Genomic DNA, 14351 nt, shown 5'->3' with positions numbered 1-14351 from the left:
CCCCGGGGACTGATAAGACGTCCTTCGTGCGGCCCAGGAGGCCGGCACCCAGGCGCGGCGCGGGCACCGCCAGACTCGCTGACTGCGGCCACTCCCGAGGGGCCGGGGGCGCGCCGGTTGGAAGGTGGGAGGCGGAGTCGCTCCGATTCTGGGAAGAGACCAAAGGAATGAGTAATTGGAAATTCTGTAACCGAGACCCTGATCCCGAACCCCTTAGCTCTTTCACCCGCAGCCCCCTGCCGAGAGGCGAGGGGACTGGAGACAGGGAGACGCGCTGGAGAGAGTCACGTATCGGAGAGGGAAGTGAAATAAAGAGGGCGGCACCCGGGGGGACCTGTGCGTCATTGAGAGACCGAGGAGCAGCGCAGGGCGCGCAGGGCTGCACAAGGAGAAGTGGGAATGAGAAGCCGGAGGGGGCGGCCGCGGAGCGCGGGCTGGGGCCCCGCCGAGTGCCCGAGCCTCTTGCCTTCTCGGGCGGCGTCCGGGCCGCCGGCTGCCTCGTGGCGCTCGTCCCGCTCCACCGCGCTCCGGCCTCGGGCAGGCGGGGCACACCCGCCCGCAGAGCGCAGAATGTGGTCGCCGAACCGGCCCCGGCCCCGCGCGCCCTGCCACTGGGCGCTGGCGCTCCTGGTCCTGGGAGGTGCGGGACTGTGCCAGGCCGGCCCGCAGCCCGGGTACCCCGCGCGGCCCAGCGCCAGGAACAAGTAAGTGCGCGCCCCCTCTGCTCGCCCCAACCCCAAACGCCCTGGGCCCCCGCCTGCTCCTCCTCGAGCCGCCGTTGCGCTCCGGAGCTGCCCTTCTGACGGTGACGAGCGGCATTCGTGGGGTCCGCCTTGTACTTTCCGGGGCGACTCCTCCGGGTGGCCGTGCGCTCCTCGGCTGGCGCGGGCCGTCCTGGGGCCAGAGCTGGGGCACGGGGCGCAGGGAGTGTCCGGCAGAGCAGAGCGATCGGAAAGCTACTCCCAGGAGTTCCAGGAGCCCTGGGACCGTGGGTGCTCGTCTCTCCCCTGCCTTTGGTTGGGTGAAGGTGCTCACTTGACAGAGGCTCCCCCGCGCACCTCAGGTGCCTGCTTTGCCTGCGTAGGGGGCGAACGGCTCCCTGACCCTTGCTGGGTCGACTGCTGAATTCAGCTCGCCCCCTCTCCCGGCCTCATTGTTCTCTGGTTTTACACTGCGCCCTTCTCCCTGTCTCTCCCCAGGAACTGGTGCGCGTACATCGTGAACAAGAACGTGAGCTGCTCGGTGCTGGAGGGAAGCGAGAGTTTTATTCAGGCGCAGTACAACTGTCCCTGGAACCAGATGCCTTGTCCGTCCGCGCTCGTGTAAGTCCTGGAGCCGAGGAGCGGGCGGGGCGCGCCGGGCCCGGCCTGGGCCGTGGGGGTGGAGTGGGGTCGGCGTGCTGGGCTCCAGCCCTTCAGTAAATCTCTCCCAGGTCTGGAAAGAGCCCAGCCACAGGGAAGTTTGAGTGCCGAGCCGGGTACCAACCACGCTGGGCGGTTTGGGAAGCGTGGACTGCCCCGAGTGAGCGATGAGGATGCACAGGGCTTGGGCGTTTGCCATCACCCGGGGACAGGAGGGACGAATGAAACCCCCACCCCCGCTTCTCTCTTTTTTTCCCGTCCGATTTTATTACTAACATAAGACAGCTGTACTTAATTAGATCCATATTGCTCCTTCTGGGGCGCTCAGAAGATTCCAAAATGTATACTGCTAAAAATCTGTAAATGTAGGATTAGCTGAGGGGTTTGGCTGGCTGGTGTCCACTGACATGACTTCTCTCCGTCTTGGAGATCGCTGAAGTCCTCAGGACGAATTTGCTTAAGGGTGGGGTTTTTACTCTAGTTAGACTTGGGGATTCACTCAAAGCCTGTCAGGAGAGAAGGGTCCTTAAAGACCAGGGGGAGGACCCAGTCATCTCCTTTCCTTAGAGAGATTTCACCCTCTTAAACAAACAAAGAGGAAGCGATGCTGCAGAGTGCAAGTCCCCTGAATCCACGCCAGTTGTCATCAGGGGAGCCTTTGAGGTTCTGTGTCCGGCAGATATCAGAAGATGGGCGATGGCAGTGAATGGCTGCTGGGGAGCACATGTGATGGGTGAAATTGTTTTCCGGGAAGAATAAGTTGTTTGTCTTAGAGCACAGTTGTCATTACAGCAAAGAATAGTCGGTAGGCGGCTCTGCCTTTGGCAAAACTCAGGGACAGACTGAACTTTGTGCTCCACAGGGCAGTGGATGAGCCTACGGACACGTGGGGTGGAGGTGGCCACTGGGTCCCACATGGTGGCTGGGTCCCACAGGGACCTGCAAGCAGGGATGGGACAGCTCCTGTTAGTGAGGGGCGAGCCCTGCTTTCTAGTTCATAAAGGAAAAGGCTGAAATGGGCTGTCACACTGGCATGGATACATTGCAGACACAGCAAAATTGACAGACACAGCACCTCAGGTCCCTGGTCAGCTATCAGAGACACTGGAACCAAGTAAGATTGTGGAGGTGGTGGCAGAGACATGAACTAACTTTGAATGCACTTGTTGAAAGATCAGCACTGAATGATTTGTTGGAAGATTTGATTCCTTTGCTAGAAGAAATGCCTTTTGTGCTTTGCTACAACCTTAATACTGTGACAACTCAGAGATAAACAACATGTTTCGTTTTGAAAGGTGATGCTTTTTGTTGGACAGATGGTTTGTTTTTAGTTTCACAAATTATTTTAGCTGCTTGGAAAACCAAATGAGGCTTTAATTATTGTGTTTGATCAAAACTCAGTGAAACTTGGTTGTCAGTGGGGAGTGAATAATCACCGGATCGGTGGGGTAATGAAAGGCAGTTGGTGGGGCTTTGCCACCCACTGAGAAGGACAACAAAATTGCTATCAAAAATGACAGATGTTTCTGTTGTTTCATTAAACAAAACTAAAATAAGCAATCTGGGTCTTTTTCTTCCATCATAAGCATATAACTAATTTAAGTGTATTTGTGCATCTTCTGTACTGCACTGTAAGTGTGGGCCCTGAAAAAATACAGCTGCTTTTGGCCGATGAACTTGAAAATCTTGAAATTAGCACTGGCTAATTGTCTTAACCCTTTTCACAGATTTTTTAGGGATAGGGAAAGAATGGTTCACCTTATTTTTCAATGACTGTTTCCTGTGTTTTGAGGATCAGCGGATCAATGAAGACAAAGGGAGACACATTCTTTTTTTTTTTTTTCTGAAAGAGGAGGAGTGGCTGTTTCTGGTAGAATTGCTCAGTTGTTTCTAATGAATCTAGAAGCCTCTTGATTGGCAAGTGTTGTTCACCCGGCCATCCCATGAGTTTTTCCTTAAAACCTGAGGCCTGCAGAAAGGAGCGTCCTTTAGATGCTCACCCAGCAGTGACTGAGGGGTGGTGTGGGACAGGGCTGGAAGCACACGCCTGGAGGTCGCCCGAGATGCCGAGTTAGAACTTTGTGCAGCTGGGATGGCCAGGCTGCGCCATTGAGGCCTTGACACCGGTGAGCAGAGCTGAGTTCTTAGGGGCAGTGGAGGGAAAGGAGGAAGAAGACTTGGGCAAGGAGAGGGAACAGTGGCGGTGGAGGAGGAAACCCGGTCAGGAGACCCATTTTACCCATGAGGAAAGGGCGATGAGTCATTCCCCAGGGCAGGGCAGGAAGAACCTGAGCTGCCTCCTTGCCCGGGGCTGTGGCCTCCTTGCCTCTGCCCCCACAGCAGTGCAGGGTACACTCGTTTAGGCTGTGCCTTCAGTGGAGTGCAGAGCGCTCAGTTCTTGAGAACTTGACACCTTCTTTCATGGAAGGCAAGTCCCCAAAGAAGTGTTGAGAACAGCTTGTGTGCGTGTGTGTGCCTTACACTTCTTTTACAGGGGGTCGTTTTGCTATAGTGCAATGGACTGTATCACTGTTCACACTGGCCTCTATGCTCTACAGGTGGTTTGCTTATTTTAACAAAACACTGGCATGTTTGATTGGCAGTTGTGCAGGTTAAGACGCCCACAGCCCAGCTCAGAATGGGTGGATTCTAGGAGTCCTGGCTACACTCCCTGTTCCTGCTTCCTGTTAATGTGCACCCTGGGAAGTAGCAGAGGATGGCAGGCATTTGGGAAGTAAACCAGGAAATGGTTACTCCTCTGACAGTCTCTCTCTATATATTTGTCTCTCTGGCTCTCAAATAATAACAATAAAGCAATTAAAATTAGGGGCTGACATTGTGGCACAGTAGGTTAAGCCACTGCCTGCCAGCATCCTATATGAGTGCCAATTTGTGTCCTGGCTGCTCCACTTTCAATACAGCTTCCTGCTAGTGTGCCTGGGAAAGCAGTAGAAGATGGCCCAAGTCCTTGGGTCCTTGCACCCACGTGGGAGACCTGGATGAAGTTCCCTGGCCCTTGCAGCCATTTGGGGAGTGAATGTAGATGGAAGATCTCCCCCCCCCCTCCATATCATTTTTCAAATAAATTTGAAAGTAACTTTTTAAAAGAAATTAAGATTAGGGATTTCCTCTCTGTGTTTGCCTGTCTCTGTCTCTGCCCCTCTCCAGTGCCCAGGCACTGAAAATGAGGAGTGTTCTTGACCCTGGAGGTGCAGGATTGCTTCAACAAAAATGATTTGTCCTCCCTGAGCTGAATCCTAAGAGTGGCCTCATGGGGTCTGGAGCAGCGGCAGCAGTGTGGACTGAGCGGGCTGACGCCAGTAGGCAGGACCCAGAAGAGGCAGCTGCCCGTGGATGGACGCCATGCACCTAACTTCAGGCAGTTCTTTCCCATTTAGTGCTGTTCTCAAGGTGGTCTGGGGACTTTCTTCCCTCCCTTCTGAGATAATTGCTTTACTTTATATTTCCATATTAAGAAAACCAAATGTGCACAATTTCATTGCACTGAGGAATCTTTCTGATTAATCATTAAAGCCACCAGCAGTGTGGCCGGTTAGCTGGAGTCCCGGCCACCCACTGAGCTTTAGGATAGTCCCAGCTCTCAAGCTGCAGTTCCCACCCGTGAGTGGGGGAGGAGCTGTCTTGGTTGGGGGCTGGCTTAGGGGACAGATTGCTTTGGGATTCTTCCTGTGGGGGATTGGCAGGCTGAGGGGCTGGGAGTTGAGGCTGCTTGGGTGCCAATTCCTCGCTGGACTGCATCATTGGATGTGATGAGCTCCTGCACTATCTCCCTCCTATCCCAAGGAGACTTCAGAAAGTTGGTGGGAAAATGGAACTAAAAGATAAGTTTATTTTGGTGCCAATTTTTTTTTTTTTTTTTGAAATCCAAACATACTGTTTTCCCAGCATGCATTTGTGATGAGCTGTTTGAAACACCCTCACCCCCACCCCGCCTTGTAGGCATGGACTTCAAAATGTGTTTGCACCAAAAAGAAGCTATCTTTTAATTCCATGGTCCACAGACTTATTGAAGTTCTCTCATAGCGACCCCCTGGGGTCATTCTGCCCATTCTGCAGGAGGGCAAGTCTTCAGGGAGTAGCTGAGCCTGCATCCAAGTCCAGGTCTGGTACGTCCATGCCTTAGGCACTTCCCACTCCACAGCCACAGAGGCCTTACCCTGGGGCAAGTGCAGTGGGGGTGGGGATGGTGGGGATGGTGTGTGTGTGGCCTACCACAGCCTGTGCTGTGATGCCACATCTCTGGTGGGGTGCTAAGGGCCCAGTGTTTGACAGCTCCTGGTGGTGTGTCCCGCTGGTGGAAAGCAGCTCTCTCTCGCTCTCTGACCACGCATTGCTTTGTCATGCCCCATTCTCGCTTCCTGGTAGTGACTGCCTTGCCCTGTAACCCCCTGGCTGGTCTGGCAGGTGTCTTGGCTGCAATGTTGGCGAGGATGCCCATCCGGGAACCCCAGGGCACAGGCAGGATGGTTCCCTCTGGATTCGCTCTGCCTCCCAGCTCAGGAACAGGAGTGTTCTACTTCCTGAAACCACAAATGGACTGGGATTTATCAGCATCTCTCCTAGCCCGCCCACCCCTCTTGGCATGTGTTGTAGCTCAGTGGGATTTTGCTTATAAAGTCTTTTCATGAGGTGGGGAGGGCAGTGGGTGGGGCAGCACACCCAGCCTGTGCCGCTGGCCTAATGCAGACCAGGAATTTGCAGCAGGTGTTAGCTTGAGTGCAGAGTTCCAGAACCCTCCAATCCTGAGATTCCCAGGGAGCAGATGGTCATTCCGTTGGCAGAAAAGCTGTCTATGAGGGAGAAACCTCAGCCTGGAAAAGTAGCTTTAAAACAAAAAATGTAACTTTTTTTTTAAAAAAAAGATTTTATTTATTTATTTGAGAAGTAGAGTTACAGATAGGGAGAGACAGAGAGGTCTTCCATGTGCTGGTTCACATCCCAAATGGCTGCAATGGCTGGAGCTGAGCTGTTCCAAAGCCAGGAGCCAGGAGCTTCCTCCGGGTCTCTCACGTAGGTGCAGGGGTCCAAGCACTTGGGCCATCTTCCACTGCTTTCCCAGGCCACTGAAGAGAGCTGGATTGGAAGTGGAGCAGCCAGGACTAGAACTGGTGCCCATATGGGATGCTGGCACTGCAGGCAGAAGCTTAGCCCACCAAGCCCACTACCCACAGCACTGGCCCCAACATAGAACTCAAGGCTTATGTGTTTTGTAGCCACTGCTATGCTTTCTACATCTGCAGGAACACAAGTCCATTTGATTCAAACAGTGCCTTTTGGGGAACTTTTTCTTTAGCTTTAAAAAAAATATGTATTTATTTGAGAGAGACACATACTGAGCTCCCAAACTCCAGTTTACTCCTCCAAATGCCCACAACAACCACAATTAAATCCAGGGGCAGGGAACACATTCCAGGTCTCCCAGGTGGGTAGCAGGGACCCTACTACTTGAACCATCAGCTGCTGCCTCCCAGGGTCTGCATTAGCAGGAAGTTAGAATGCAGTAGGACTGGGGCCAGGCACTTTGTCGATATGGGATGTGGGTGTCTTTTTTAAAGATTGATTTATTTATTTGAAAGACAGAGTGACAGAGATTTCTTCCAACCCCTGGTTCACTCCCCAAATGGCCACAGGTCTCCCATATGGCTGCCCTCTGAGGCACATTAGCAGGAAGTGGGATTGGAAGTGGAGCAACCGGGACTCGAACTGGCACTCCGATATGGAATATATGGGGTCCCAGTGCCCCGGGCTTATCCTGCTGCATCACAAGCCTGCCCTTGGGTTGGGTATCTCAACTGCTCCACCAAACAGCTGCTCCTCTTTGAGCTTTTAAACAAAGAATTTGCAATCAATTGGCTGTTTGCATCAAAGGCAACCTGAATCAGCTGAGGGAGCCTGAGCCCATGGCAGAATACACCCGCAAGGAAGGGCTTGAATCACAGCTGCCCAAATCCCAGGGCTGCAGACGTGCTGTTAATTTCTTTGTTTTTTTTTTTTTTTTGTTTGTTTGTTTGTTTGTTTTTCGAGAGGCAGAGTGGACAGTGAGAGAGAGAGACAGAGAGAAAGGTCCTCCTTTTTGCTGTTGGTTCACCCTCCAATGGCCGCTGCAGCCAGCGTATCTCGCTGATCCGAAGCCAGGAGCCAGGTACTTCTCCTGGTCTCCCATGCAGGTGCAGGGCCCAAGCACCTGGGCCATCCCCCACTGCACTCCCGGGCCATAGCAGAGAGCTGGCCTGGAAGAGGGGCAACTGGGATAGAATCCGGCGCCCCAACCGGGACTAGAACCCGGTGTGCCGGCACCACAAGGCGGAGGATTAGCCTGTTAAGCCACGGCGCCGGCCAATTTCTTTGGTTTTTAATCTGGATCATCTTTGGGTCCTTCTACCTTCCTTCCAAGGTCCTTGTTTTCTGGCTGGGTTCCCAGCGAGTAAGATGTCGGGTAAATGTGAGCCCTGTAGCAATTCTAGAACATTTGCCCACTCACTGTTTTATTGTCATCACGAGCTCAGCAGGAGATCAGGGAGGGCAGAGACTGAGATTTTGGAAAAGAAACTATGCTGTGGGTGAGATTTTCATTAACATTTGTTTTCATCTCTTGAAAGAGCGAGTGAGATCAGCCATTCTCTGGTTTACTTCCTAAATGCCTATCACAGCCAGGGCTGAGCCAGGCCAGAACCAGGAGCTGGGAACTCCATCGGGGTCTCCCACTTGGGTGTCAGGGACTTGAACAATCACTTGCTGCCCGCTCACGTGCCCATTAGCAGGAAGCGGGATCAGAAGTGAGCACCCGGTACTCAGACAGACACTCCGGCATGGGGTGCTGGCATCCCAAGCGGCAGCTTAACTCACCATGCCAGAACGCACCCCATGAGTGACATTTGATCTTTCTTAGAGAAAAATTAATAGGACTCAAAGCGAGGTTATAGCCTTAAGAAAAATAGATTGCTTCCTGTTAAACTGAGTTCTCCCCTTTCATTGGTCTTCCTCGTTAATCTGGCCCACCCACATTAGCACATGGTACGTGAGGTTATATTAGCAGGTGGCCAGAAAAAGGCAGGTGGGCTGGGCGGGGTGTGGAGCAGCTCCCCGGGAGCTGGGTGGGGCAGCCGGCGTGTTCTGGAAGAACAGTTAGAAGACTTGGCTCCTGGCCTGAGCTCTCGCCCATCAGACGGCATGAATCAAGCAAGTCACTGAGCATCCTGAAGGTACATTTTCCTCCTGTCTGCATGACGGGGTAGGGGAGAGGGGGGGTCCACGGGTAAACCCCCAACAGCACGGGGAAAAGCCACTCCTGGCCGAATGCCATTTCCATATTAGCTGGCGTGCGGTGCCCTCCTCTGAGGTGGTCTTCTCCCTGCAGGTTTCGGGTTTGAAGGTAACGCTGAAACATATCAGAGGAAGACAGGTGCCCCAAAGCATGACCTAAGCACATTCAGTGATCTAAGATAACCATCAGGAAAATGACAGGCCTAAAATCGGCTTTGAAAAATCAATTTTCCCAGGTGGCTTTGGAAGCGGGGCCAGCCCGTGACTTCTTTGGGAGTGCATGCAAGCACTTGAGGTTGATTGACAGCCAATGCTCCGGTTGTCCGTTGGTACTTATTGTGGCTTCTGCAGGTGTTTCAGGGTCTGTGGCAGATCAATATGGCCCAGTTAGTTGGTTGTTAACTAGAGGTGGTTAACTGGTGTCGATCCCCAGTTGATCTTTCACCCAGCTGCTAACACATTGCTTTTTTATTTTTTAAAATTTATCTTATTTATTTCTTATTTACTTGAAAGAGTTATAGAGAGAGGTAGAGACAGAGAGAGAGAAGTCTTCCATCTGCTGGTTCACTCCCCAAATGGCTCCAATGGCTGGAGCTGAGCTGACCCGGAGCCAGGAGCCGGGAGCTCCTTCCAGGTCTCCCACATGAGTGCAGGGGCCCACTGACTTGGGCTATCTTCCACTGCTCTACCAGGCCATAGCAGAGAGCTGGATCGGAAGTGGAGCAGCCGGGACTTGAACTTATGTGCTGCTATGGGGTGCCGGTGTTGCAGACAGTGGCCGCAATGCTAGACCCAATTCCTTGCTTTTAGAGAGAAACAAAGCCCTCTTCCTCGTGTGGATAATGTCAAGATGTTTCTCTTGCTTGCTGAGAGTAACTCGGTAGGCACTGCCCACAGCTGTTACACAATGATTTTCAGGCTGGTTTTTAAAGCCTAAAACTACACCAGCGTTTGGTGTTCAGATTCTTTCCAGTCTGTCACACAAATGTTCTGATTTATTGGTGGTCTCATGACTTTTTACTAGGCAGAATTAACTGCCTCTGTCCTTGATGAAGCAGTTTTCTGGGCTTAAATAACAATGAACTTCTCGCCAAGCGGTGGAGCTGCACACAGCTTCTGACAGAAGAGCATCCCAGGAGGAACGCTGCGATTTTCAGTGTGACAGCTGTTCCATGGAAGGCAGAGTAATGAAATGATTGAAGTCCCCATTAACTTTTCTTCTTCCTGTTTTAAAGTGGAGATGGGTGTTGAAAAAAAAAAAGTTGGGAGGGTTCAAATGAACTGAATTTCGAAAATGCTGTAGAAGGCAAACTTTGCAGGGTGTGTCATGTAGAAGGGCCCAGAAAGACCCAGCTGCTCATTTTTTTTTCCCATTTAGAAAATATTAGAAGATGAGGGAATACGCCTAAAAATTATTCTTTGCAGCATCAGCCTTCCAAAACCATGCATTTGATGACAAGAAATTTGCTTAACAGAAAACACGTAGGTGGAGCGCTCTCAGGCTGATCTCGCTGAGGAATGAGAATTTGCTGAGATCTCTCAACGTTGCCCGTCCCTCTATGTGTTAGTGATGGTGCCACTTGTGCCTTGGGTGAGAATCGGCTTCTCTTTTCTGGGGGTTTGCTCAGAGTCCACTGTAAAGCAAGGTACTAGAAAGTTCCTTCTGGCTGGAAGCCCTTCCTTCCAACTGCTCCACAAGGCTGTTGTCAGAGAATGAGATAGGGCATAAAAATGTCTTCCCAGCCATAGTGGGGAAAGTGCCACTTGTTTTTCTGCTAACTGAAGCTTTTCCACGGATCTTGAAAACGGAGGAGGACGAGAGCTGTGACAGGGGTTGCGACAGAGCTCAGGGCGGGGGTGAGTTTTGCAATCCAGGCCTTACTGGGGAGAGCTCTTCTCCAGGAAGGCATTTCTCTGGCTCCTGTCAGCCCTCACCCCTGCTCTCACAGGCTGCTGGGATGCAGGGCACAGGGCAGGAGGCATCCGCAAGCCTTGGCCAGCATTCGGAACTTTCCAGGATCTCAAATCCAGCTGCAGAGCTGATGGTGTTCGGGGCTGGCTTGTGCATCAGGTGTCTCTGACCTTGGGGGTCCTGCAGGGGCCTCCCAGAACCAAGCCACAAGGTCACGGCCCCGCGAAGCAGTGACCAGCGATGTGCGCCTTTCCCATCACAACAGATGACATCATCACCTGGCCCCTCTCGAGCTGTTTGGGAGTTGCCCTGTTGCATCGCTGCAGAAAGCAGCAGGCAAGAGAAAAGCACGCTCCTTCCCAGCAGCTTCGAGAGAGAGCCTGGCCTTGTCTGTACCTTGCTTCCAGAACCAGGTAGCAAGGCACCTTCCACGAACCCTGGTCAGAATCAGGCCCGGAAAATGAGTAATCCTAGGCACCAGTTGCTTTTTGTTGTATTTATTAAATGCTAATATATCTTTGCCGTGTTGTGTTATTTTACACAAAGTGGCAATTTGAAGGCAGTTATTAAAAACTCCTATGTTGACTATCTTTCTTCATCAATGATTCCATATTTTTTAAACATTTGTTCTTTAATTTTATCTGAGAGGTAGAGTTAGAGAGAGAGAGAGAGAGAGAGAGAGAGGGGTCTTCCATCTGCCGGTTCACTCCCCAAATGGCTGCAAGGGCTGGAGCTGAGCTAATCCAAAGCCAGGAGCTTCTTCTGGGTTGCCTATGCATGTGCAGGGGCCCAAGGACTTGGGCCATCTTCCACAGCTTTCCCAGGCCTTAGCAGAGAGCTGGATCAGAAGAGGAGCAGCCAGGATTAGGACCGGCACCCTGCCAGCACCGCAGTGGAGGATTAACCTACTGCACCCTTTTTAAACATTTTTAAATGTTAGTTATTTTAAAGTCAAGACAGAGATCATCCATCTGCTGGTTCACTGCCCAGATGCTCACAATAGCCAGAGCTGGGCCAGGCCAAAGCCAAGACCCAGGAACTCCATCTGGGTCTCCCATGCAGGTGTCAGGGACCCAGCTGCTTGAGCCACCACCACAACTGGCTGCCTCCTGGGAGCATTAGCAGGAAGCTGGAATTGGGAGTGGAGCCAGAACTTGAACCCAGCACTCCAAGGTGCATACTTTCACAGCTTTAAAAATACAAAAATAGAGACCTATATTGTGGCACAGTAGGTTAAGCCACCGCTTGCAATGCCAGCATCCCATATTGGAGCACTGGTTTGAGTCCTGGCTGCTATATTTTCAAACCAGCTTCCTTAGTATGCTAAGAAGGCAGTAGCAGATGGCCCAAGTATTAGAGTCCTTGCCACCCATGTAAGAGACCAGGAGGAAGCTCCTGGCTCCTGGCTTGACCCTGGCACGGCCCTGGCCGTTGTAGCCATTTAGGGAGTAAACCAGCAGATGGAAGATCTCTCTGTCTGCTTCTTCTCTCTCCTCTCTCTGTCACTCTGCCATCCTAAATAAATCTTGTTTAAAAAAAGTACAAAAATACATAGTGGGCCCAAGTTCCCAACAGACCAGAATAAAAAGTTATTATATCTAAAGAATAATGTGATACATTAAACAAAAACCATCTTGTTAAATCTTCATTTTGAAACTCTGAGAAAGACTGAGTGATTCTGATTTTGGTTCTACTTAATTGAGATATATTGAACCATCGCAGCTCTCTAGCACTTTGCTTTCACAGATCTGGAGATTTTAGAACATCTGAAACACAGTAATATGTTTTTTTCTTAAGGGTTAAATTGACTATATTTTCTAGTCTATTGTTTTTTAAAGATTTATTTATTTATTTGAAAGGTAGAGGCAGATAAAGAGAGAAACAGAGGTCTTCATCTGCTTGTTCACTCCCCAAATGGCTGCAACTGCTGGAGTTGGGCCGATTTGAAGCCAGGAGCCAGGAGCTTCCTCAGGATCTCCCATATGGGTGCAGGGGCCCAAGGACTTGGGCCATCTTCTACTGCTTTCCCAGGCCATAGCAGAGAGCTGGATCGGAAGTGGAGCAGATGGGGCTTGAACTGGTGCCCATATGGGATGTTGGCACTGCAGGTGGTGGCTTTACCTGCTGTGCCACAGCGCTGGCCCCTATTTTCTATTCTAGAATCAGGTGATACTTTATTCCCTAAAATAGAATCAATGTTCCCAGTTTTTCTTCTAAACAACTTTATTGAGGTATCATTTACGTAAGCAAGTTGCCCATATTTGAAGTTGTAAGTGTAAGGCTTCAACAGGTGCCTGTACCTGTAAGGCTGACTTCACAGTCAGGCACTTGTCCATTGCACCCAAGGGTCTCCTCTTGCTCCTTTGTCATCCGTTCCTCTCGTCATTGCCCACACTCTTGCCCTAGGAATGCTCATCTGCCTCTGTCACTATAGATTCGTTTGCCTTTTCTAGAACTTTGTGTAAATGGAGCCAGGCCCATGTACTTGGTTTCATCTGGCTTTTTTAAGTGTAATTATTTTGAGATCATCTCTGCTGCGCTGTGTATCAGTTGTTGATGGCCTGTGTCCCTTTGCATGTGTGCACCACCATTTGTGCATGGTTGCTTTGTGTTTGAAGACATGGTAAAATACAGAGGATGGAAAATCATTTATATAAGTAGTAAAGTTAATGCTTGGATTTTTCTGAAGACCAACTGAGATGGTAAATACATATCAGATGTTGAGCACTAGAAAAAAAAATAATGGAATGAAAAATCACCACACATATTGGGGCAGCATCTTCAGATGCTGCTTGGGATACCCAGCCCTCCAATTCCTGTTTCCTACTAATACAGCTTTGGGAGGCTCTGGGGACTGCTCAGACACTAGGGCCCCTGCCACTCACATGGGAGAGCTGGATTGAGTTCTGGGCTCCTGGCTTTCGCCTGGTCCAGTCCTGGCTGTTGTAAGCATTTGGAGAGTGAATCGGTGGATGCAAGATCCATGTCTCTCTGCCTTTCAAACAAAAAATGAAAATTAAGAAAAAACCGGGACTGGTGCTGTGGCAGTGCCAGCATCCCATATGGGCACCTTTCGAGTCCCGGCTGCTCCACTTTTGATCCAGCTATCTTCTCTGGCCTAGGAAAGCAGTAGAAGATGGCCCAAGTCCTTGGGTCCCTGCACCCACATGGGGGACCCGGAGAAGGCTCCTGGCTCCTGGCTCCTGGCTTTGGATCGGCACATCTCTGGCCATTGCGGCCACATGGGGAGTAAACCAGCAGGTGGAAGACCACCCCCCCTCTGCCTCTCTGCCTCTCCTTCTCTCTTTGTGTAATCCTGACTTTCAAAATAAATCTTTAAAAAAATAAATAAAATAAAAAAGAAAGCCACATCACATCCAGAGGCCTGGAAAATGTTGGATTCAGGTTGCATAATAGAATAAGGCATTTTGACCTGGCAGAAAACTCAACAGAATTGAGAAAAGACTTATTGGAAGACTATTAGTCTCATTAAACAGATATTTTTGTGCAAGGTCTACAACTGGCCTAGAACAAGGCCCCATGGCAGGGTCGGCATGGACCCTTCTCTTGCTCTCCAGAAGTTCACATCCAGTAGGTGAAATGAGAAAAATAATTACAAAATGTAGGACTGAGAATTGCAGTAAGAGAAACACAGAGTGCTCAGGATGTCTGGAGGTGGAGGAAATTGTTTCCAGCTAGGGGGAATCTGAGAACTTGTTTGTGAGTGGTAACCTCTTGGAAGGGCTTTGAAGGAAGGTTCTAGTTGAATATATTCAGATGGGAGAGAAGGCCAT

At 50.7% G+C, this 14351-nt stretch overlaps 1 protein-coding gene across 1 annotated transcript in view; it reads left to right on the top strand.

Annotated features, from left to right (window-relative positions):
* Nucleotides 1-555: 555 nt before the first annotated feature.
* Nucleotides 556-14351, top strand: part of EMILIN2 (elastin microfibril interfacer 2) — a 63853-nt gene continuing 50057 nt past the window's right edge. Inside the window, exons 1-2 of the mRNA XM_062201418.1 lie at nucleotides 556-704; nucleotides 1200-1322. Coding sequence (XP_062057402.1) covers nucleotides 571-704; nucleotides 1200-1322 — 257 coding nt within the window. The 5' untranslated portion in view covers nucleotides 556-570. The remainder of the gene's footprint in view (nucleotides 705-1199; nucleotides 1323-14351) is intronic.

Source organism: Lepus europaeus, chromosome 9 (genome assembly GCF_033115175.1).
Source record: "Lepus europaeus isolate LE1 chromosome 9, mLepTim1.pri, whole genome shotgun sequence".
Taxonomy (NCBI): Eukaryota; Metazoa; Chordata; class Mammalia; order Lagomorpha; family Leporidae; genus Lepus; species Lepus europaeus.
Note: the sequence above shows the minus strand (reverse complement) of the source record. Positions and strands in the feature narration are given on the sequence as shown.